This window comes from Musca vetustissima, unplaced genomic scaffold (genome assembly GCF_032173495.1).
Source record: "Musca vetustissima isolate MV318-11 ecotype Yass unplaced genomic scaffold, APGP_CSIRO_Mvet_v1 utg3640, whole genome shotgun sequence".
In the NCBI taxonomy this organism is placed as follows: Eukaryota; Metazoa; Arthropoda; class Insecta; order Diptera; family Muscidae; genus Musca; species Musca vetustissima.
The window spans coordinates 75,117-101,516 of NW_026884145.1; the positions used below are offsets into that span (position 1 = coordinate 75,117).

Here is a 26,400-nt window from a genome sequence, read left to right on the forward strand (position 1 = left end):
GGTAATTGGACTGAAATTTGGGAATATTTTATGATTCCTCTTAGTGCACTAATTCTGCAGGTTTGGAACTTGTTGAATATTTTTATGTAGAAGCAAGCGGCAACTTGGTCTTCCGTTTTGTTTTTTCACAGCAATTTTGGTCGGTTTTGAATTCTAAGCTAGAAAAGGGGCAACAATTTTTTCAAACGTCCATATAGACAAACAAGTAATTCATAAACAAAGTTTGACGTTTGACGGGGCGTTGTTCTTTGCACTGACATCACACACAAACACACGCATGGCTGATGTGTGTTGTATGTCCATTTATTTTTTGCCTGATGATGATGGGTGGGTGGATGGATGTATGACTGTCTGGGCGAATGAATGAAGAAACGTATGAATGAATGGTTGGCTTGATACAATTTGGCCCAATGCCATAATCTGTATTGACTGGACACTGCTGGACTTCCCAAAGAGTCAATATATTATTATTTCTAAAACACAAAGAAAATTTTTATTAAAAATTGAATCCAATTTTTTCTCCACAAATTTCCATACATCATCTCCAATCTAATTTTTTTCTTCTCTTCTCCTTTCTTTACAGTTTTAATTACAACCTGGCAAACAACAATAAATAATTCCTTGTCGGAATCTTTCCACAACTCTTGATTCTCGCATCCAGATCCAGTAGATAAGACGAACTGTGACGTAACTTATTTTTCCTTTCTTAATACTCTACCACACACACACATAACGTACTCTTAGGTTAGAAACGGCCATAACGTTCCCCCTCTATACACGTACTCCGTTTTTTATTAATAAGAAACATTACAATTGCAACATCACAAGAACAAGAACACGAACAACAACACCAACAAAATGAGTAAAAAACCAACAGCTGGACCCGCGTTACACAAAGTAATTATGGTTGGTAGTGGTGGTGTTGGTAAATCAGCCCTAACCCTACAATTTATGTACGATGAATTCGTTGAGGACTACGAACCAACCAAAGCCGATAGTTATAGAAAAAAGGTAAGTTTTGTAAATTTTTTAGAAGAATATTTTTTATATTGAGAATGTCGTAGGTGTGGATTGGTTTAAATATAGTAGAAATCTAATATATTAGAAAATGCAATTGCAATTTTGAAATAGTAATTCTCCAGGACCAGCAGAGCCATAAGCGCAGAATTTAGAGGATTATATTTGATATTGTTAAATATCTTTAAGTATTGACTGAGGCTGGATTTAATTGAAGACCGGTCAGAGATTGAATATGAAATAATAATTTTTAGGAACACATTTGAATATTGATAGGACTATAGGGGTGGGATTTTTATACAAAGTTTCAGAGTTTAGGGAGCGATTATTAATGTCTTTAAATTATTGGATTTTTATGAAGTAATTTTGAATGACTTTTCAGAATATTTTCATCCAGAACCATCCTATATCTTTGAAGAATCTTAAAAACGTGAATGTTTTGTAGATTGTCTTGAGTGAGGATTTAAAAAAAATATATATATTTTTTTATGTAAATCTATTAGGGCTTAATATTTTAAAGGACTGTCAGTGACTGATTTTTCGAATAATATTTTCAAAGGACACTAATTTTGATTATAAAAAAATATATTTTTGAAGAACTTAAAAGCATTGATTATTTTAAATAAATATAATGTTTTAATAAATTCAAAAATAAAATTAATAATAATAAAATTAAATACATATAAAAATACAAAAAAATTAAAAAAATAAATTTTAAAAAAACTATGAGCGGAGTAGCATAGTCGGACGGGTCATATGATACCCTACACAAATTCCACGAAAATATAACTTCCTGCAGTTCTATATTCTAAGCTTGTGTAATATTTCGCAATACTTACACCCTCTTGACCGACTAGAGGTCAAAAAATGTTACTAATATTCTGTACAGCCCTTCAAACCAGATTCCCTTCACCGTGGATTATGTTGTGATGTTCGACATTCAATTGTGGCGTATATACCGACTGGAAAAAACACCAAATATGCTCATCCCAATATTATTATCTGATCATCACGGAAAAGTATAGGCGTTGTCCTTGACCATACCCGGATCCTCATTGAACATTTCAAAGCGATCAGCACTATATTTTCGCCCTCTACACCTTTTTCACATGTTATTCAAAACATATCAAATGTAATTCGAGAATTCCATTTGTAATTCACAACATATAATTTGCAATTCGAGAATTCCATTTGCAATTCACAACATATATGTTGTAATTCGAGAATTTCATTTGTAATTCCTAGAATACCTTTCGAAATTCATAGAATTCCATTTGAAATTCATAAACTTCCATTTGAAATTCCAAGTATTGCGTTTGAAATTCATAAAATTCCACTTGAAATTAATAAAATCTCAATTTGAAATTTAAATAATTCCATTTGAAATTCTTAACATTTGATTTGAAATACATAACATTCCATTTGTTTTTCATAACATTTAATTTTAAATTCGAAAAATATTATTGGTAACACAAAAGGAATATGTATGAATTTGAAATGAATTGTTAAGAATTACAACTGAAATTTTATGAATTACAATTGAAATTTTATGAATTTCAAATTGCATTCTTTGAATTTCAAATGGATTTCTTAGAATTTCAAATGAAACTCTACGAAATTCAAATTGAAATATTCGAATTACAAATGAAATTTTTTAAATTTCAAATGGAATTTTTTGAATTTCATACGAAAAGTTTAAAATTACAAATGAAACGTTGTGAATTACAAATTACATACTCGAATTACAAGTGAAATGTTATGAATTGCAAATTGAGTTTTCGAATTACGAATGAAATTCTCGAATTGCAATTGAAATGTGTTGAATAACATTTGAAAAAGGTGTAGTGTGGTAATGGGTTCCTAAATAATATGCGAATGTAATAACCAAGGACAAAATATAATAAATATTATTACGGACAGCAAGCAAGCTATGAAGGCAATATCTTCCAAAACAAAGACCATTTATGATTTCTCACAACATGGTCCTGTACGAATTATATGGGTACCACCGGGTCACCAGGGAATCATAGACAACGAGATAGCATATCAACTAGCCAGAAGTGCTACTGCATTACCCACAATAGATGTGAATACCACCCAACCCTTTAGCGAAACACACCAAGAAATGAGAAAATGGGCGAATGAGACCCACAAAACCCATTGGGAAACAGAAAAAATCACAAAAATCTTATGGGATGACCCAAATGAAGACAAAATTAAGCAAATCCTAACGCTAAACAAAAAAGAAATTAGCCGTCTGACGGGACACCTCAGTCTGTAGGCCCATCTACACAAGATTGGATGCGAAGTTAGCAGCATAGGGGAATCAAACCCAAATGTTATTAACTAATTTCACTTTCACTAATTCTAACTTTCTCCGCATTTTAGAGCGCACAACAGGCCTCAATTGGCTTAAGTGTATATCCATCTCATGTGCACATGTGGTGGTATCATCCACCCCTCTTTTCAAACAATTTAAGTGTATCTCCCACATCCGAGTACATACGACAATATAATTGGTAATAATTTGAAGGTCAACCACTCCTTTTGGATATTCTATCAACTTCTCGGGTCTATGTCCTTCAGGGGTAAATATATATGCTATAGAAATTGACAAAATGTGTAGTCAATTTTCACACAAAAGTCAGGGTCCATTTGACACGCTGAATATTGATCAATTTTTATCAAATCAGGCATTCTTATTCTTAAGGCCGATCCCCTTCTCCATGTAAAAATTCACGAAGTTTGGGACATAATTGCGGCCTCTGGAGTGACCAGAAATACCAATTATTAATTATTTGGCCATTTCATCCCCTGAATATTAACCGATCTTTACCAAAAACAATAGGGGTCTTCATTGACCAGAACCCATTCTACATGCGTGAAGATTGTTCCTTAACTGTGCCCTGTATCATGTTTACAAATTATAATATGACGATCGGTATACTTAAAGCTGGGTTTAGGACTGATATTACAAACTTACAAACTGCACAAGGTATAATACCCTGACAACATAGTTGTGTAGGGTATAAATAGTCTGAACAGAGTACACCTTTTTCAAATGTTATTCAAAACATTTCAATTGCAATTCGAGAATTTCATTTGTAATTCGAAAATTCAATTTGCAATTCATAACATTTCAGTTGTAATTCGAGTATTTAATCTGCAATACACAACAATTCATTTGTAATTTTAAACTTTTCATATGTAATTCAAATAATTCCATCTGAATTTTCAAAAATTTCATTTGTAATTTGTAAATTTTTATTTGAAATTCGTAGAGTTTCATTTGAAATTAAATGAATTCAATTTGAAATTCATAAAATTTCACTTGTAAATCATAATATTTCAGTTGTAATTCGTAAAAATTCATTTCAAATTCTTAACATTTTATTTCAAATTCGAATAAAATAAATAAATTGAACAGTAAGTGGGGTAGAATTTTTTTATGCAGTGAAAAATAGTATTAAAAAAAACTAACACGCACATATATATATATATATATATATAAATATATACATACATATTGTACATGACAAATTTACTTTGAATAAATTTGATAAATTTGATTTTTTACTTGGGATTTATTTTCTTTAAATATAAAATAAAATACGTTTTCAGAAAATCTGGAATTTGTTCTATAATGGCTGAGGAAGTTTCTGTTGGAAAATATCAGTTCTCAGTGATTGAAAATAGGTTCAGTCATGCCCAGCTATGGCGTTGATTTTTTTGAAAATATTTTTAAGACCCAGCTATGGCGTAGATTTTTTAAGATCCAGCGTAGATTTTTTTTATAGTTTTGATTTTTTTTACATTTTTTAAGGCCTGGCTATGGCGTATATTTTGTTTTCAAATTGAAATTTTTAGGGCCAGCTATGGCGTCATGGATTTTATAAAATATAATTTAAGGCGATTTTTTTAAAATATTAATTAAAGCCCAGCAATTTTAAAAATATTTTTTAAGACTCAGCTACGGCATAGATTGTTACAGAAACATTTTAGAGCTCTTATAGGGCGGATTTTTTGAAGAATATTTTTAGGCCACGGGATTTCAATTATTTTGCGGATTTGCAGCGTTATTTTTCAAGCTTGTAAATTTGTCTTATATTTTAAGGCATAATTCATAGGTTATCTGGCCAATTATCAAACATTTTAAGGATATTTCATAGATTTTTAGGGCTTCAAGCATAACATATTTAAATACATTTTTTTCGAGAATCTCTAGGCCTACAACATTTTTTAAGTATTTTAAGACGTTGATTTAGGAATATTTTCATGTATTTCAAGTAAATGAATTTTCCAAATTATAATTTGGAAATGTCTCCCTAAAATAATATTCTGTTTTATTTTCTTTTACTTTATTTCAGGTTGTATTAGATGGCGAAGAAGTACAAATAGATATATTGGACACAGCCGGCCAAGAAGACTACGCTGCCATCCGTGATAATTATTTTCGTAGTGGTGAAGGTTTCCTGTGTGTTTTCTCTATAACAGACGATGAAAGCTTCCAGGCTACACAAGAATTTAGGTGAGTTTATATTCATTAGAAATATAAAAAAATAGAATAATGGAGAAGACTCGCTTTGAGGACAACAAATAAAAAGTTGTATGTAAAATATATGTTAATATGTGTTAACCTTGCAAATTTTTATTACGTCATTGGCCTAACGCAATATTGGTTATATCGGGAAAAGTCCTGAACAAGATCAGGCGTTTATTTTGCTAATAACGACTATCGATTATAGGGACAAATTTCATCGGTTCCTTCTCCTTCGTTATAAACGATTTCGACTCTATACATATTATCTGATGTTAGTAGTCTAGAGGTTAACTTAATTTTTTATTCTATACTTTATTAAAATCCTTCCCTTTGTATCGCAAAACAATATCACAAGGTGCATTTCTTCACGATTTTTATTGTGGCATTTACACATTAGTAGATATAATTATAGGCGCTATTCCTATCAATAATACTCTTGAAATATAATCCCATCCTATAACTTGACCTGATTATTTGCTCTGTAACTCTACTTGCTTTTACTTACTCAAATTTCATGTTATTTGTTTGTTTATTTGTCACCTGTTGCTGTCTTATGGCATAAACATTTGACCAAATGAATGGTACCTGCCATTCATTTCAGCTTTCCATTTTTTCCTTCTCCTTCCATAAAGCAGTTGAAATTTAATATTTCTTTTTGGCATTGGTTAAGCCGACGGCGCACATCATAAGCCAGACTTTAAATCAGCTTCAGCTTTGCAACCTCTCACTGTCACAATAATGACGACAAAGATGATGATGATGAGCTGTCCATTGTGGTTAATGTCATCTGCCGCAGAGAGAGCGAAAGAGATGTCATCTTATGTCCAATTCGTACATTAACTTTTGCTAATTTTCGCTGCTGCCGCTGCCGTTGTCGTCATTTTCTTTTAATTTACTTTTCATTAACACTTTCTCAGCAACAATGCCATGCCAATTTTATTGTTGGTGTTGTTTTTGATGTGTCTTTTTTGTTGTTTTCTTCCTCTGACCACCGACCAATGTTGTTAATGAACATTGTCATATTAATTTCAAAGTCTTTGCTAATTAACACCATCACGTCTCTTTGGTCATCAGTAGTAGTCGGTCGGTCGGGGTGCCGAACATTTTGTTTTGGGTGTGTGTGAGGGTTTATAACTGACCAGTTCAGTTCAGGGACTTGCTTTACAATTGGCAAGTGGTTTTCTTTTTTGGTAAGGATTTGTATAATTGTTCACCTGCCGAAAAATCTGGATAGATGTTAAATACATGGCAATCAGCTAATTGAGATTTAGAAAGTGTGTATACGAGGGCATACATATTGTTTTATACTTTATATCTTCCTTATGCTCTTCCACAACATTTTTCAATGATATCTCAATCACATCCAGTGAGACTTCTAGGCAAGAGAACAAGTCTTCTAAAAATTGAAACCGAAATGATCAGCAGGACCTTCTGTGATAGACTACATTATGATTTAGACTACATTTAAATAAAAGGGCTCCAAAAACAGCTAGAAGACTCAACGTATTTTCAATATTTTTAGCAGGTTATCTAGAGATCGAAGTCCTTATATCTTCAGCAGGACTTCTTGTGACAAGAGATCTTCATCTGAACTTGCAAAAACAAACGAAAATATTCAGCTGCACCTTTTAAGTTAAATTATTAGATGATCGATAGATAGAAGGTCCTCAACTTATTTCCAGAAGGTATTTTTGAGAATGAACTCCTTATAAAAAACAAAATACAGTTATTTAAAAAGAGTAGGCCTTCAGCAGCTCTTTCAGAAACAGGAGATCTTCAGCAGGACTTCTTTGGTTATGGTATATCTATCAGGCGTTCAAATCCACCTCTGTGGCAAATCCTGGAAAAGACCCACGAAAAGCACATCGACACATTCCACCTATTTGTCGACTATAAAGCCGCTTTCGAAAGCCCTATCCGTTCAGAGGTGTTTAATGCTATGTCACCGTTCGGCGTTCCTGAAAAATTAATACGGCTATACAGGATAACTTTAACTGGCACAAGATCAGCAGTTAAAGTCGAAAAGGACCTCGCGGAGCCCTTCAATACCGGAAGAGGATTCAGACAAAGTGACAGATTGTCGTGTACCATTTTTAACATCTTGCTGGAAAAGGTCATACGAGAGGCAACGATGAACAGAAATGACACACTGTACACCAAACGGGTCTGGTAAACGGCGAGATGATCAAGCGGATGGTATCAACGCGCAAGACGTTCAGTAGACTCGGACCAACTCTGGAACATGAGAACTACAGCTTCGAGGTAGTTAAAGATCAGTAGTGTTGGCGGTTTATTTGGGATACCATTTGTATTTTGTTTTTGCAAAATGGTCAGGCTGAATCCCAGTTTGTTGTTTTTATAAAAAAAACAACTATTTATTAGTGGGAAATGTATGGCATTGTTTGCCGAGGGGTAAGGCAGGGAAGACTATAGTTTCGGATCACGCCACTGATCCTCATCAGTTCCCTTAGTTTTTTGTTGTAGACGCAGGCACGGTTGAACTGTTTGGTTTGTTGCTGTATACTAGCAACACCAACAACGTCGTTGTGTGCATTTGTCGCGATGTGACAACACACAACAGTGGGAAAGGTATGGAATTGTTTGTAAATGCCTTGTTAACCTCGAAGTGAGGCTCCAGCGAAATTCTCATACAGTTTATGTCGTTGGTCAGCTAAGTACTTCGCTTTGTTACAAGAGACATTTGGGTATGAACGGTTTTTTGTATAGAAGCAATAGCTTCTGGGGAGAATATCCCAACAAAAAACTAAGGGAACTGATGAGGATCAGTGGCGTGATCCGAAACTATAGTCTTCCCTGCCTTACCCCTCGGCAAACAATGCCATACATTCCCCACTAATAAATAGTTGTTTTTTTATAAAAACAACAAACTGGGATTCAGCCTGACTATTTTGCAAAAACAAAAAAAAAGGTAGTCAAAAATTTTATGTACCTTGGTTCCGCCATAAGTAAAACTAATGACGTCTGAAATTCGGAGAAGGATAGTGTTGGCCAACAGATACTACAATGGTAGGCATTAAGACGCTGATACTACCCGTGCTGTTATTTGGATCTGAAGCATGGGTTCTTACACAAGCAGATGAGGCAGCAATTGGAGTGTTTGAGAGAAAAATTCTCCGTAAGATCTACGGGCCGATTTGCGTTGACGGTGAATATCGCAGTCGAATGCGGCATTATCAGACGTATCGAGTTGCAGCGACTATGTTGGCTAGGTCATGTTGTGAGAATGGATGGGGATGGCCCAGTACAATAGGCATATAAAAGCGAGCATACCGATGGCTCACGCAGAAGGAGGAAAAAAGCACGAATTAGATGGGAAAAATCATGTAGAAGACAACAACTTGGAGCATGGTCTTTCAAATTTGATGAGGCAGCTCTTGGAATGTTTGAGAGAAAATTTCTCCGAAAGCTCTTTGGGCCGAATGAACCATGAGTTGTACCCTCTATTCTCGGACATCGGTATTGTCAGACGTACTTTGGCTAGGTCATGTTGTGGGTATGGATGAGGATTCCCCCACTCAAAAGAAATATAAAAGCGACCCAAGTGAATGTTCACACAGAAGGGGAAGGTCACGAATAAGACGGGAAGATCGGAAGACGCCATTTGGAAACATGGTCTTTCAAATTGGAAGTGCTGTGCACAAGACCGACGCGCCTGGAAATCTGTTTATGGAACAAAAGTTCTGTCACAAGTCAGCTATAAAATTGAATATATATCTATTCTGAAATTCTCTGGAATATATCGTATTGGAATGAAAACCAAAAATCGAGTATATGTATATCAAATATGTTAATGTATATTTTTATTGACGGCGGACCTATTCATGCGCTCAGGGTCAAACGTTTAAAACTATTCTCCCTTTCCCCCTGGTAGTTATGCTTTCATATTGATATTGAGGTTTTCAATTCGAAACGTCACACTTTACTACGATTTTATACAAATCTACAACAAATGCCACCAGATTTTGCACAAAATTACAAATTCCAGATTCCCGATAGAAATTAAAAATCACACACACATTTTTAATTACTATACCAATTTTCTGTGAAATTATATAGAGTTTTGTTTGCAAATGTGTGTTTATTTTTCAATTTCGACCAGTCATTGTTTATTTATTTTTTATTTCTTACCAGAGGAAAGAAACAAATTTTCACAAACTCTTGGCGACGACGTACATAATTTATGTTCAAGATTTTCCAAACAACAACAACAACATTTCATTCTCCGGTGGTGGTGGTGCTGCCAAACAATTCATTTGTTGCGATTGTTTCCCATACAAATATTACAAATGCTGCCTGCGTATCATTTCACACAATTGTTTTCCACATTTAGATCCGTATCGGAAAATCTTTTCATGTCTATCTCTCCTTCTCGTCTGTTCCCTTTAGCTGTCGAGCAAATAATTGACAAATGAAAAACTTGAGGGCCAAGATGGTGATAGATACGATTCTGTAAACCGCAACAAGTTTTTATTTGCCGAGCAGATTATAAAAGTTTGTAAAACAAAGGCTTGGTGGTTTAGAAGAAGTAATTAATAGATCTGTTTGTTATTACACAGAGCAACACAATCTTGGAAATAAAAAAATGTGATTCAGAGGAAACTCATAAGGGTTGACACATTTCATTGAAATTAAATGACCACTATAATTCTATTAATTTAATATTGTAAAAAATTATCCAAGGAATTTCTGAACCTAATAAAATCAATCGAAAAGTCTGCACATGAGAATTTGGTTTCAGTTGTTATGTAGGACTTCTTTGAACCTCTGTAACATCGGTAACAATTATGGAGTAATATATAAGGGTTGTCAGCAGACTTTTTTGAACTAAGTGTATATTCGCGTAGTTTTTATTGAAAACCCAACAACAAATTACCTTCATTTTATTTATTTTCTTCTTCTATTTTTCCTAAATTGTTTGCTATTGATTACCGGTGAAATGGGTATGACTCATACCTCAAACACTTGCGAATAATCAAACATCCTCACACACAGGCACACACATCAACCACTATGTCGATTTCACAGCCATACATTATTCGTCATTAATGTACGGAACACCCTCCGCCGGCGCCAAACTCCCCCTTCATATAAATATTAACGTAATTTTCAAAGTATTTATGTTTCATGTTTTGTTTTTTTATTACTATTTCCCCTCGAAAACCCCTTCAATGAATGGGATGGACTATAAATAAACGATAGTTTATTTTTCAGGGTTAACTAATTACTGATAAAAAAACAATTCACAATGAACTATACAAACAACAACAACAACCACTAGTACAATTGTATCGTATGAAAAATGGAATTTAAATACACCACCTCACTCACTCGACACCGCTCGCTCACGCGACTATATAACTGCATATCAGAATACAAGGCAGTAACAATAGGAAAAAATTACAAAAAAAACTTCTGAAACCTAAACCTTAAACTTGTTATTTTTTTATTCGAAAAGGGTGACTGTAGAATATTGCTTGAAGAAAATGAATCATTCGCATTGTAAGGGGGATTTTTTTGATTGAAGACTCACGTATATTCTCAATGAACGCTGATATTATGTGAGCTCACCGCTTAGGTTTTCCCTAAAAATATTTTTTGAGGATCTCCTCTATTAGGACTTGAACAAATATTCTAAAAAAAATCCAACCCCTCTATGGGGACCTGAAAAAATATTCTTAAAAAATCCAAACCTTGGTGGATAGTCTTTAAAAAACTATTCTTAAAAATTTCATGGAAAGTCCATGCCTCTCTTAGTCCTTAAAATTCCTAAAAATCCACGACAATTCTTTAACAAATCCACGCCTCCTCTATAAGAACTTTTAAAAAATCCACACCTCGGATAGTCCTTGAAAAAATATTTTATAAAAAATCCACACTTCGGATAGTCTTTGAAAAAATATTCTTTAAAAAATCCGCGCCTTCTCCTCTATGTTCTTAAAAAAATAATCTTTAAAAAATCCGCGCCTTCTCCTCTATGTTCTTAAAAAAATAATCTTTAAAAAATCCGCGCCTTCTCCTCTATGTTCTTAAAAAAATAATCTTTAAAAAATCCGCGCCTTCTCCTCTATGTTCTTAAAAAAATAATCTTTAAAAAATCCGCGCCTTCTCCTCTATGTTCTTAAAAAAATAATCTTTAAAAAATCCGCGCCTTCTCCTCTATGTTCTTAATAAAATAATCTTTAAAAAATCCGCGACTTCTCCTCTATGTTCTTAAAAAAATAATCTTTAAAAAATCCGCGCCTTCTCCTCTATGTTCTTAAAAAAATAATCTTTAAAAAATCCACGCCTTCTCCTCTAAGTTCTTGACAAAAATATTCTTTAAAAAATCCGCGCCTTCTCTTCTAAGTTCTTGACAAAAATAATCTTTAAAAAATCCACGCCTTCTTCTCTAAGTTCTTGACAAAAATATTCTTTAAAAAATCCGCGCCTTCTCCTCTAAGTTCTTGACAAAAATAATCTTTAACAAATCCGCGCCTACTCCTCTAAGGACTTGAAAACATTTTTTTTAATAAATCCACGACTACTCCTCTTAGGACTAGAAAACATTTTTTTTAATAAATCCACGCCTACTCCTCTTAGGACTTGAAAAAATATTCTTTAAAAAATCCACGCCAACGTTATAAGAAATTTGGAAAAATATTCTTAAAAAAACCCACGCCTACTTCTCTTAGAACTTGAAAAACTTTTCTTTAAAGAATCTACGCCTACTCCTCTAATGACCTGAAAAACTTTTCTTTAAAAAATCTACGCCTACTCCTCTAATGACCTGAAAAACTTTTCTTTAAAAAATCTACGCCTACTCCTCTAATGACCTGAAAAACTTTTCTTTAAAAAATCTACGCCTACTCCTCTAAGGACCTGAAAAACTTTTCTTTAAAAAATCTACGCCTACTCCTCTAAGGACCTGAAAAACATTTCTTTAAAAAATCTACGCGTACTCCTCTAAGGACCTGAAAAACTTTTTTTTAAAAAATCTGTGCCTACTCCTCTAAGGACTTGAAAAAATATTCTTTAAAAAATCCACGCCTCCTCTTCTAAGGACTTGAAAAAATATTCTTTAAAAAATCCACGCCTCCTCTTCTAAGGACCTGAAAACGTTTCTTTAAAAAATCTACGCCTACTCCTCTAAGGACCTGAAAAACTTTTTTTTTTTTTTTAATCTACGCCTATTCCTCTAAGGACCTGAAAAACGTTTCTTTAAAAAATCTACGCCTATTCCTCTAAGGACCTGAAAAACGTTTCTTTAAAAAATCTACGCCTCCTCTTCTAAGGACTTGACAAAATATTCTTTAAAAAATCCACGCCTCCTCTTCTAAGGACTTGAAAAAATATATTTAAAAAAATTAACGGCACGCCTTGGATAGTCCTTAAAAATATTATTTATAAAAAATTAACGGTATGCCTTGGATAGTCCTTAAAAAATATTCTTTATAAAAAATTAACGGCACGCCTTGAATAGTCATTAAAAAATATTTTTTATAAAAAATTAACGGCACGCCTTGGATAGTCTTTAAAAATATATTCTTTAAAAAATTACCGGCACGCTTTGGATAGTCCTTGAAAAAATATTCTTTAAAAATTCCACGCCTTGAATAGTCCTTGAAAAAAATATTTTTAAACAAATCCGCGCCTCTTCATGTACTTAAATATTCCTTAAAAATCCACGCAATAAAAAGTCCCTACATGATTATTTTGTTACAATAATTCATAAAATCATAATCTCATATATTTTCCCCACATTTACCGTTATGTTGAGAAGATTAGGGGCTTATGTGAATATGTAGTACTCACTGCTTCGTTTGTCTGTATGTCTGCATACATTAATGTTATGTCCTCATTTACCTAGTTTTTTACGATTTCTAATGAGTGTCTCATAAAAGCCAAATAGAAACAGGGCGCACTAAGAGTTCTTCAACAACAAATGGTAGTAGGCAAGCGGAGCTAGGCTGGCTGAATATATTTCACAAAAAATAAAAACAGAAAAAAAACTATTCCAATGTTGAAAAATATAATGGCTATATGAGTGAGTGAGTGTATGGTTGGGGAAAAGAAGCCCAAACTATGGTGGCGCGACAATAAACTTCATGGTGGGCTTAAGGGAACTAAAAACCGACAACTATAAAAATTAATGTAAACATAACACGCCAACTTTAAGTCGTTTGTTTTTTTCTGTAGGTTTGGTTCCAGGCCCCAAAGAACTCTCTGTTCCCATCTCTCTCCCCGGCTTTCCATGACTCTCTTACATTATATTATAGTTACAAAACTTGCAAGTAGAACACCTCCACCCCTTCTTGAATGGTGAACTAACACTTACATTACCTTCAAGTGCCTTAAGCAGAGAAGCAACTCTCTGGAATACTTCCGTAAAAAAGTCAACTCATTAGAAGTATTGCTATGCTTTTTAACGTTTGGGCTAGTTCGTGGCCTGGTTTGGGGATTTCATTTCTAAGGAATACATAATTTTTATGATGGGGTTAGGCGTTAGAGCATGGAACGACAAAATGTTTATGAATCCATAAAAAAATACATTGAGTCCTTTTAAATGAGGGGGAAGAATGTCAATTATGAAATAACATTTTTGGGGAGGAAATTTTATTTATTTGTTGTTGTCTATATTACAATAAAATAATATGTTTTAGCGCCAAAAGTCTGCTTGTAATTATGTCATACCTTAATACTGTTTCCTTTGCCCAAGCGAAGCTAAACGTGTCTGCGGGCTAGGTGAACTAATTATCTGCAATGGCATGCCCGCACCACAGACAGAAGGACGAGAATATACACATCAATTAAATATGCATTAACCTGGATAAAGGAACAAAATACATCTGAGCATTTTTCAAGGAACGTAGATTTTGTTTGTCTTTCAAGGACCATAAAAGGCTTGGATTTTTTACAGAATAATTTTTCATAGGCGTGGGTCCAATTCTAGTCGAGACATGGATTTTTAAATACATTTTTTCAAGAACTATCCATGGCGTGGATTTTTAAAGAATATTTTTTTTTCAAGGACTATCCAAAGTGCGGATTATTTAATTATTTTTTTTAAGATTATCCAAGGCGTGGATTTTATAAATAATGTTTTTCAAGGACTTCCAAGGCGTGGATTTTTTAAAGAATATTTTTTCAAGGGCCTTCTAATGCGCGGATTTGTTAAAGAATATCTTTTCAAGGGCCATCTAAGGCGTGGATTTTATTAAATAATATTTTTCAAGGGCCATCTAATGCGCGGATTTGTTAAAGATTATCTTTTCAAGGGCCATCTAAGGCGCGGATTTTTTTAAGAGCCATCTAAGGCGCGTTTTTTTTAAGAATATTTTTTCAAGGACCATCTAAGGCGCTGATTTTTTAAAAAAATATATATTTTCAAGGATCAATTAATGCGCGGATGTTTTCATGAATGTCAAACAAGGCGTGGATTTTTTAAAGAATATTTATCCAAGGGCCATCTAATGCGAGTATTTTTCAGGAGGGTATTTTTTAAAGAATAATGTGGGTATTTTTTAAAGAATATTTTTTCAAGGGTCATCTAAAGCGCGGACGCCGATTGTTTGAGATTGTTTTAAGGCGTGGATATTATAGAGGAGACGCGGATTGTTTACGAGACATATTTTTAAGGCGTGGATATTATAGAGGAGGCGCGGATTGTTTACGAGACATATTTTTAAGGCGTGGATATTATAGAGAAGGCGCGGATTGTTTACGAGAGATATTTTTAAGTCGTGGGTATTTTTAAAAGAATATTTTTTCAAGGGTCATATAAGGCGCGGGCGAGGATTGTTTGAGATTGTTTTAAGGCGTGGATATTATAGAAGAGGCGCGGATTGTTTACGAGAGATATTTTTAAGGAGTGGATAATATAGAGGAGGCGCGGATTGTTTACGAGAGATATTTTTAAGACGTGGATATTATAGAGAGGGCGCGGATTTTTAATTTTTTTTTTCAATTTTTTAAAAAAGATTATTTTTTAAGTCCTAGATTAAAAAACACATTTTTTCACGTCCTTAAAGAGTCGTAAATTTTTTAAACAAATATGTATTCACAAGCACAGTAGTGTTGGATTTTTAAAGAATATTTTTTCAAGGGCCGCAAAGGCGTAAATTTCTTAAAGAATATTTTTACACAACCACAACAGGTTTGGATTAAAAAAAAAAAATCAGATATTTTTAAGACGTGGATATTATAGAGAGGGCGCGGATTTTTAATTTTTTTTTCAATTTTTTAAAAAAGATTATTTTTTAAGTCCTAGATTAAAAAACACATTTTTTCACGTCCTTAAAGAGTCGTAAATTTTTTAAACAAATATGTATTCACAAGCACAGTAGTGTTGGATTTTTAAAGAATATTTTTTCAAGGGCCGCAAAGGCGTAAATTTCTTAAAGAATATTTTTACACAACCACAACAGGTTTGGATTAAAAAAAAAATCAAGTCCTTATAGAGGAGCTGTGGAGGCGTAGCTTTTTTAAATAATTATTTTTCAAATATCACAATAGGCGTAGATTTTGTAAAGAAAATTTTGCCCAGTCCCCGATGAGGCGTATCCTTCAGTCCTTCGGCCCGGGCCTGCAGTTATTTTCTATGGAAAAAAGCAGGACCCTGGGCCTGCATTTTTTTTCTATGGAAAAAAGCAGGACCCTGGGCCTGCATTTTTTTCTATGGAAAAAAGCAAGCAGGACCCTGAACCTGCAATTTTTTCTATAGAAAAAAGTAGACCTGTTTTTAGACCTGCCTGCAGACCTGCAGGCTTGCAAATTTTTTTCTATAGAAAAAAAAGGTCTCCAACCCTGCAATTTTTTCAAGTTCCTAATGAGACGTGATTTATTTAAAGAATATTTGTTGAAGTCCTTAAACAGTCGTAGAGTTTTAAAAGGCTATAGTATTTTCTAAAGAAAATAATCAAAATTTCCATAGACAAAATTTTTAAAATCCACCTGGAGACAAGTATTTCTGTATTTTTAATACATTATTATATTATGGATATTAATGTTTGATATATTCTTTTTTTATTATTCCATTCAGAGTTAATAATTCCCTTTCTCTTTTTCTCACTTCCTTTACAGGGAACAAATTTTGCGCGTTAAAAATGACGAAAGCATACCATTCCTGTTGGTTGGTAACAAATGCGATTTAAGTGACAGGCGCAGAGTGGCCCTGAACGAGTGTCAGCAACGAGCCCAGCAATGGCAGGTGCCATATGTGGAAACATCGGCTAAGACACGTGAAAATGTCGATAAGGTAAAGCCTTCTTTTGATTTCTTACTTTTTGTTGTTATTATTAAAATTGACTTTATTTCCTTTCCTTCCTTCTTGTCCCCCATACCCCCAAAGAATTGTTCCCTTCCTTACAGCTATTTCCCCCTCCCTTTTAAACTAAATCAAAATCAACTCTTTGTTAATGTTTTGAAATGAACTGAAATAGGGAAACTTTAGAGAACATATTTTTTGTTTCGTTTTCTTTTGAATTTTATTTCTTGTATTTTTTATTTATTTTTTAAGTTTCATTTTTATTTTTAAAATGCAGCTGATTTTATTTTATGTTCATTTTGTTGTTGTTTTGTTTGTTGCCATTATTTTTTTTTCATAAGTGTTGTCGTTGTTGCTCTTATTGTTGTTGATGTTGTTGTTGTTATTGTTGATACACATTTTGGTTGTTCTTTTTGAAGTACCAACACTTCTTTATTTTATTCCCCCTCATTTTTTTCGAACCCCTTTTTATTTTTTCAGTTCCATTTGTTTTTATGTTCCCCCTCTTTTATCACTTTCTTGATTATGCAATGCAATATTATTCTCATAAAACAATACACTGAAACCGAATAAGAATCAGAATTGCAACTGTATTGTCCTTGGGTTTTTTGTTCATTATTTCATTATCTTCATTTTTTCCATATGTTTTTGTTCTACACCACACATAGAAATTCCAAAAAACACATGGATAAATAGTATCCTTTGCATGACAACAAATTGCGGAAATGTGTGAAGATATATTCGGTTTACGTACGAGACTAACCGTCGATTTATTCTCAAGAGGTATTCTATATAAAGAAGATCTTTAGAGAGATCTCTAGTGACCTTCAAGAGCTCTTCTAGCGATAGAAGACCTTTAAGAGATCTTTTGAAGATCTACATAAGTCTTATATAGGCAGACGAACTTCAAGAGGTCTTCTGTAGGTAGCAGAGCCTCTAAGAGTATTCTAGAGATGTGAACCCTTCAATAGCTCTTCTAGGGATCCTCAAGAGGTCTTCTTTAAAAGGGTTTCTAGAGACCTTCAAGAGCTTTTCTGGCAACAGAAGACTTTCAAGTCTCCTGATGATTCTTGTATACGTTCTATTCAAGAGCTTTTCTGGCAGCAGAAGACTTTCAAGTCTCCTGATGATTCTTGTATAGGTTCTATAGAAGACCTTCAAAAGGTATTCTATATATAGAATACCTTCCAGAGATCTTCTATTGATAGAAGACCTTCAGGAGGTGTTCTACAGGTAGAAGGCATTCAAGAGGTCTTCTACTTATAGAAGAACTTCAGGAGGTCTTCTACAAAGACCTTTAAAACCTTTAGGAGGTATTTTAAATGTTGAAGTCATTCAAGAGGTTCTCAACAGATTAAAGACCTGTAAGAGGTCTTCTATAAAAAAAAAGAGGTATTTTAAATGTTGAAGAGGTATTTTAAATGTCATTCAAGAAGTTCTCAATAGATTTAAGACCTGCAAGAGGCCTTCTATAGAAAAAAAGACAGTCCTGAGGGCCTGAATTTTTTTCTATAGAAAAAATCAGTCCTGAGGTTCTGCAAATTTGTTTCTATAGAAGATAACAGTCCTGAGGTTCTGCAACTGCAAAGCAGTCCTGAGGCCCTGCATTTTTTTCTATAGAAAAAAGCAGTCCAGAGATCCTGCAATTTTTTGTTTCTATAGAAAAAAAACAGTCCTGAGGTCCTGCAATTTTTTTCTATAGAACAGTCCTGAGGTCCTGCAATTTTTTTCTATAGAAAAAAAGGAGTCCTGAGGTCCTGCATTTTTTTCTATAGAAAAAAAGCAGTCCTGAGGTCCTGCAATTTTTTTCTATAGAACAGTCCTGAGGTCCTGCATTTTTTTCTATAGAAAAAAAGCAGTCCTGAGGTCCTGCAATTTTTTTTCTATAGAAAAAAAGCAGTCCTGAGTTCCTGCAATTTTTTTTTCTATAGAAAAAAAGCAGTTCTGAGGTCCTGCAATTTTTTTTCTATAGAAAAAAAAGCAGTCCTGAGGTCCTGCAATTTTTTTTCTATAGAAAAAAGCAGTTCTTTTTTTCTATAGAAAAAAAAACAGTCCTGAGGTTCTGCAATTTTTTTTTTTCTATAGAAAAAAAACAGTCCTGAGGTCCTGCAATTTTTTTTCTCTATAGAAAAAAAGCAATCCTGAGGCCCTGCAATTTTTTTTCTATAGAAAAAAGCAGTCCAGAGATCCTGCGATTTTTTTATAGAAAAAACAGTCCTGATGTCCTGCAAATTTTTTTTTATAGAAAAAAACAGTCCTGAGGGCCTGTATTTTTTTCTATAGCAAGAAAGGCAGTCCTGTGGGCCTGCAAATTTTTTTCTATAGAATTAAAGCAGTCCCGAGGTCATGCACATTTTTTTCAATGGACTGCTTTTTTTATAGACAAACATTTGCAGGCCCTCGGGACAGCTTTTTTCTATAGAAAAAAATTTGTAGATCCGAGGCCTGTTATAAAAAAATGCAGTCTCCCAAAAACGGGTTTTGTATAGAAAAAATTGTAGGCTTTGAAGGTCCTTTATTAATAGAAGATCTCTTGAAAGTCCTTTATTTATAGAAGATCTCTTGAAAGACTCCTTTATATAGACGACCAAGACTTCAAGAGGTCTTCTAGAGATAAAAGTCTTCCTAAAGATCTTCTAAAAGCAGTCCTGAGGGCCTACAAATGTTATTCTATAGAAAAAACAGAACTGGTGTTTTGCATTTTTTTAATGAAAAAAAAACAGATCTGGATCCTGCTAATTTTTTCTATAGAGAGAAAACATTAGTCCTGGGGAACTGTGAATTACTATTCAAGAAAGACCTCGAAGAGTTCGTATATTTTTTAAACCTTACCCGATTATATTTCATACATTTTCGCCACATTGCAACACACTGACAATTGCAAGAATTACACATTTTGGCATTGCTTTACACAATACACTTGAACAATTTTATAAAAAAAAACAGATACACTCGAAAAAAATAAGTAGTGATCTAAAATTAACATAAATACACCATCGTTAATCGGTACTTCGTGGTGGGTGTAATTTTATCTATATCTTTTAAGAGATAATACGATTCGAATAATCTCGGAACTATCATAAAAAACCAAGGATTGTGTAAAAAAGTAATTTGAACTTCGAATCTTGAAATTTAATAAAAAAATATAATGTATAGACCCTAAAATTGTTATAATATCCATGCACTGAGCACCAACAAAAATTAGGTCCAAAATTCTCTAGAATTTCCTTTTTTTGCATGATTTCTATTTTCACCCACCAAGAGGACTTGTTGTTGGTGGAAATAAGTTCAATTTTTTAGTTCCAAAAAAGTAGCAATAATATTTTCTATAAATACGTTCTGTATTATTTTTTTAGATTTATTTTAAATACTTTATTTTCTTAGTTTATTATTTGCTGCAAATTTAGTTTACACTCGAAAAAAAAAATAGTTACATTAATTCTCTTTTAGGCACTAGTTAAAGAAGAATTTCCCTCCTAGAGATCTTAGCTTTAAATTTGCTTTATATAAAATTATTAATTTTATTTATAAAAAAAATATAAATTTATTTTCGTGCCCTTGGTTCTGTCTCTCTTTCTCTATTTCTCTTCTTACCGTACCCCCTGAACCAAATAAACGACTCAATCTACTACTGCATTATCTCTTTATCTCTCTTTTGCTTCTTCTTTTTTTTTTTGAAACCATAATAATAAACCCATTTGATCCCTGAAATCTCGATCAATGGGCCCCGCCGTCGTTGCATCCGTTGTGTTACTCTCTGTTATCCGCAAAACCCCTCCTAACATCCGCCGGGGATCGATCTTATTATCTATGTTACGACCAACTCCCCTTGAAACGCCACAGGTATTTTTCGATCTGATGCGCGAAATAAGATCACGTAAAACTGAAGATTCAAAAGCGACCAGCGGGCGAGCAAAAGACAGATGCAAGAAACGGAGATTGAAGTGTACACATCTTTAGGCAATAGGTGCATACCAAAATAATAAATATTACTTTTAATTTTTTGTTTAATTTTTTTTTTTTGAATACTAAAATTAAAAAGTAAATATTATTTACAATATTTATTTACAATAACATAAATTGCACACTCATTCACTAATTATTATAAATATTCTTTCATCTATTCATCTCATTGTTGTAGTTTTTAATTAGTGACTATTTTTTTAAGTTTTTTATTTTTCATTTACCTCCAAATCCCCATTTGTATTATCACATTGTTTATAGCTTCCCATTAACACATTTTTGTTGTTGTTTGATTTTTATTATTTTTAAAATTTTTTGAATATTGCTTTTCTGCTTCTAATATTTATATTTTTGAGATACAACTGGTGGTAGTTAATTTTTGGATATATATTGAAAATATTCTAATTCAAAAAATAATTTTCGATTAAATAAATATCTAAAAACAAATAAAATTACTGTGTAATTGCTTACCTGCATTGATTGCATTTTCAACGCAGTTATCCTTCGATTGTAAACTCTCTGCCATTCTAAGAAATTTCCTGCAATTCGTATATAAAGACTTCATTCAGTTTCACCATAAAGATTTTCCTCAGCTCAGTCTATATGAACTTCTTCAGCTCCACTATATAGACTACCTCCAATTCGTTAAAAAATACTACCTACAGCTTGCCTATAAAGGCTCCCTATAAGAGAGAACTCCCTTCAGCTCCTCTATAAAGTCTCCTTCCAGCTCGTCTAAAAAGACTTCCTCGACTACAAAAACTCTATCCAGTTCGTCTACAAACACACTCTTCAGACAGACTCTCTTCATCTTCGAATTGACCACTCAAGCAGACTACTCCAAGTCCTCCAATATCGGTAATAGGGCATATAGTACCGCAGTTATCCTTCGATTGTAAACTCTCTGCCATTCTAAGAAACAAATCTGACGTCAGGATCAAAATTAAATATGTATATTGAAGATCATTAATCACGCCCCTTCTCCGACATCCCTAGTATTTAATAGACCTCATAGAAATTTGCTATTTCAAACATTCTATATTGGATGATTTCTTCAGTACTTGAAGTTTTTTTTTTTATAGATCGAAAAAATCAGCTGAGAAAAATGTTTTTATTTACAAAAAACAGTCCTCAGTGACTGAAATTTTTTTTCTATATATGACTATGACTTTTTCTATGAATAAACTCTATCCTCAGTATCTGTGGATTTTTTTCCTTATGGAAATAATCTTCGGACTCTGAGGATTTTATTCTAATAAAAAAAACAAGTTTCAGTGACTGACATTTTTTCTGTAGACAAAAATCTGGCCTTAGTGGCTAAGGAATTTTTTCTATAGAGAATCAATCTTCAGCGACAGAAGGATTTTTCAGTAGAACAATTTGTTTTCTATAGAAAAAAGTCAATATTATGTTACTGTGGTTTTTCAAAGGCTGAGTAAATTTTTCCAATTGAAAAAAAAAAACAATCTTTAGTGGCCGCTGGTTTTTTTCATAGATAAAAATCTGGCCATTTTTCCTATAATAAATCATTCGTCAGTGACTGAAGAATTTTTTCAATAGTACAAAATCATGTATAATTTTCTGAGAATTTTTTTTTATAAAAAGAAAATCACTCCTAACTGAAAGATGAACTTTTTATGTAGGAAAATGTACCCCTCAGGATTTTCTTTTGCATAGAGAAAATTAAATTCTAATTCTCATTGAATGTGCGTTTTTTTTTTTTAATTGAAAAAAAATGAGTCCTTAGTGATTTTTTCTTTCGATTGAGTTATAATTGATTGTTGAATTTTTTCTATAGAGAAATAGTCAATCCTCATTGGCATGGAAATTTGTTTCTATAGAAGAGGTTTACTGAGAATTTTTTTTCTTTAGAAAAAATCAATCCTCAGTGACTGAAATTTTTTATAAAAAAAAATCGAAATTCAACGGATGAGACATTTTTTCTATAGAAAAAATCAAAAATCAACTTCTACAGAAAAAAATCAATCCTCAGTGACAGCGGAATATTTTTCATATAAAAAGAAAATCACTCCTAACTGAAAAGGATTTTTTCTTTAGAAAAAAAGTACCACTAATTCATTGAATTTTTTTGAGTCATCATTGACTGAGGATTTTTTCTATTGGAAAATAATCAATCCTTATTGGAATTTTTCTATTCAAAAAAGCATTCTATGACATGCATTTTTTTTTTTTTTTTTGGCATACAAACTTTTTATATAAACATTTTGACCCTGAAGGCTAGAAATACACTCACTGGTCTTCAAATCACCTACAAAAGTAAATTCACTGCCTGAGGCCGGGGTAAGAAAGACCGTAAGAATGAAATTCTCCTTAAAATTGCTTCTACGCTATGAAAATATAATTTTCCATCTGTTCTATAAAGACAAGAGGCCTTGAGATTTTCAGGGTTGCAGCTCGTCTTCAGATATAGACTCGCCTATAGAAATAGAGTCATGCACATTGAGGTCTTCAGATATTCCATGTAAGGTCTGTCTTTTATTAATGAATAGATTTTGGAGCCCTGAGTGCTACAGCCCGTGTCAAAAAATCCTTAGAGATATTCGGCTCGTCTATAGAATAGACAAAGAAGAAAAATGCTCTCATGCACTGAAGCTCACAGTGGAGTTCTATATTTTTTCTCTAGAACTTCAGCTCCTCTAAAAAAAATCCCTAAGCTTTTCTCTATAGGACCACACATAAACTTGGGATCTTCTCCATGTCGTCTCCATAAAATCATGAGCTTCAACTCGTCCAAAAAGACTTCAGACATCGTCGTTCATCTATCGTTTATCAAGACTTCCTGCAGCCCTTCTACTGTGGTTCTATGAAAATGTCCTGCAATTCGTATAAAGATTTTCACTATAAAAATTTTCCTCAGCTCAGTCTATATGAACTTCATCAGCATCACTATAAAGACCTACAATTCGTCTAAAAATACTGTGTACAGTATACTGCCTTGTCTATAAAGACACCCTTCAGCTCGTCTATAATGACTCCATACAGCTCATCTATAAAGACTCCCTTTAGCTATTCTATAAAGAGTTCCTTCAGCTTGTCTATAAAGACTCCCTCCTGCTCGTCTATAAAGACCTCCATTCCATTGTCTCTAATGACTCTCTTCAGTCTATAAACACAACCTTCAGACTCTCCTCTGCTTGTCTATAAATACTTCGTCTATAAAAACTCTATTTAGAATGAATTTTAAATGGTGATTGTATACAAAACATTGGCTTACATCGAAGATGTTCTGTGAAGAGGGTTTTCACCCATCAAGGTCGCGGAAATTATAACCACATCATACTGCTAAAATATCAAATATGGACGGAGGACGCGTCGGAATCCTCAAAATATTAATATATTTGGATTACCTTTTGTGAGGGCTACCCCGAAACATTGAAAAATTTCGACGGTTTTTTAGTAGAGAGATTTCTAAATCATTCTAATAATTTCAAAATTCTGGAGATACCGTTTTATTAAGGTCAACTTAAAAAGTAAACCCATGTATATAATTTTTTGTAAGAAGATTTCCTACCAAAAATTGCGGTTGGAGATCTTGCCCGCGAAGACTTCAGATAAATACATTTTTGCTCAAGCAGACATGTCCCAGTACTCCAATATCGATAATAGGGCATATAGTATCACATGTAGTGCCTTTTAATTTCCCCAAACAATTTATGTACACTTTGTCATAGACAAAAGTTCTTACAATCTTTTATAAATGTGTGTTTTTTTCATGGGTGATAACCTCCATTGTCCATTTTTACGAAAAAGGCATCAGTTTCGGCGATAATAGTCGCTGGGACCAGATTTGGGTTTTCGTCTATTTTGCCTTTCAAATGAAATATCGATAAAAATATCTATTAAAGAAAACTTTCAAAAAACTCTACAATTTTTTTAACAAAATTAAAAAAAATCAAAATATAATGCATTTGCTTATGCAAAATAAAATAGTTCTTGCCTAGCATTTCGACAAATGTGTAAATATGCTTTAAAATTTGTGTGTTTTTTATTTTTAATATTATTTAATGTTTATGCTTAAGCCCAAACCATCATCCAGCTAAATTTGTATATATATTTTTCTTCAATTCTACCATTCTCTTTTTTCTCTCATCTCATTTTTTGTGTTGGGTTTTATTTCTTATTTTTTTTTTATTTGTTTCTTTTGGTCTTTTATAATCCTTACATAATTTATTTTCATTCTATTTTATTTATATTACCTAAATAAATTTAAATTGTGTACATATTTATTTCTAACATTAAAACTTTAAATTCAAAAATAATTCTAATGTTTTGTTTATTTCTCCAAAAATCTTTCTCTCTCCTCGTTCTTTAGGTATTTTATGATCTTATCAGGGATATATCAACACGTAAAAAACAACAACAAGACGATGTACGGAAGCCGAATGAAACCAAAACTCATTGCTGCCAATTGCTGTAATAATTTAAATAAAACAAAAACACACACATACAACCACACATATACATAAATAATAAATATATGATTTTTATGTTACATCTAATTTTATGTTCTTCTTTTATTTCATTGTTTTGCAAATTTTAATATTTAATAGAAACAATAAAAATAATAAATACGTACGTACATAATTCATATTAATTAAAAAAACCATACATAATAAAATAAAATACAAACGGAAATAAACACACAGAGATGATAAATAAATAACAAAAAATACTTTATAACCTCACAAAAGAATTATTTTTTTTTTGAATTTTCTATATGTTACCCCTTTTTGGATTTGTTAAAAAATAAGTAGTTTGTATTATTTGGAAAGAATTGTAATATATAAATATTAATTATATTATTAAGGGATGGGTCATATTACTTGTTATATGAAAATTTATAATAAAAATCGGTATATAAGGGGAAAAGTGTCAAATATTTTTTTAAAGAACAATTCGTTCATTTCTGATTTTTATAGATAATATAATTTATTTGTATACCCTAGTTTTTTACCCTCAGTTTTTGAACTAGTTTTCCAGAGAATTATTTTCTATAGAAAAATCTATAGAAAAAATCTTCTATACAAAAAAAAAAAAAAAAATTGTACAAAACACTGTCCCTACGAATCTGTCGATTTTTTCTATACGAAAAAAATAGCCTTTATATTTGTAAAAATACATTTCAGAGTCGATTTTGTGCAAATCTGTTGACCCTCAAATGGTGTAACCGATTTTATACAAATTTTTCACATAGTAATTTTTTTCTAAACTGAAAGCATGTTTGAAGATTGACCCTATCGGTCCACTCCTTTTGGTATATTCCATAACAAATTTTTCGTTGAAATATTGCATTCCAATCTTTACACATGCTCAAATATGAGCCAATCGGTCCAACCGTTCTGTCTGGTATTTCCCTCCACACTGTGTGTTAGTTTTCTAAGTCCAATATCAAGAGTCCGATATGGTCTAATCTGGACCTTTGCTCATTGTAATATCTTTACGAAATCTATCTATATGCCAGATCCTTCTGTTTCCTCATCCACAAAGAGTTAAAATTCATTTCTGGTACCTCCATCACAAATTTCAACAATTTTTGAAAATTTTAAAAAAAATATTAAAACGTTCTTTCATCCAACTAGACTGATTCCTCAAACTG

At 32.7% G+C, this 26,400-nt stretch overlaps 1 protein-coding gene across 2 annotated transcripts; it reads left to right on the plus strand.

Annotated features, from left to right (window-relative positions):
* The first annotated feature begins 847 nt into the window (after positions 1 to 847).
* Positions 848 to 25,241, plus strand: LOC133331155 (ras-related protein Ral-a). Of its 2 annotated transcripts, XM_061539548.1 has the most exons (5): positions 848 to 1,011; positions 5,385 to 5,545; positions 16,637 to 16,811; positions 20,664 to 20,787; positions 25,117 to 25,241. In XM_061539548.1, the coding sequence occupies exons 1-4, from the start codon at positions 859 to 861 to the stop codon at positions 20,778 to 20,780; spliced, it is 606 nt and encodes a 201-aa protein (XP_061395532.1). In that variant the 5' UTR covers positions 848 to 858; the 3' UTR covers positions 20,781 to 20,787; positions 25,117 to 25,241. The 2 variants fall into 2 exon arrangements, with proteins under 2 accessions (XP_061395532.1, XP_061395534.1); XM_061539550.1 differs by lacking the exon at positions 20,664 to 20,787.
* Positions 25,242 to 26,400: the final 1,159 nt, after the last annotated feature.

Excerpts from the sequence above, each read along its gene's own strand:
- LOC133331155 (XM_061539548.1), top strand. The coding sequence starts at position 859 with ATGAGTAAAAAACCAACAGCTGGACCCGCGTTACACAAAGTAATTATG. Across the intron at positions 1,012-5,384 it reads CCGATAGTTATAGAAAAAAG|GTTGTATTAGATGGCGAAGA; the intron begins GTAAGTTTTGTA and ends ACTTTATTTCAG. Across the intron at positions 16,812-20,663 it reads CACGTGAAAATGTCGATAAG|GTATTTTTCGATCTGATGCG; the intron begins GTAAAGCCTTCT and ends GAAACGCCACAG.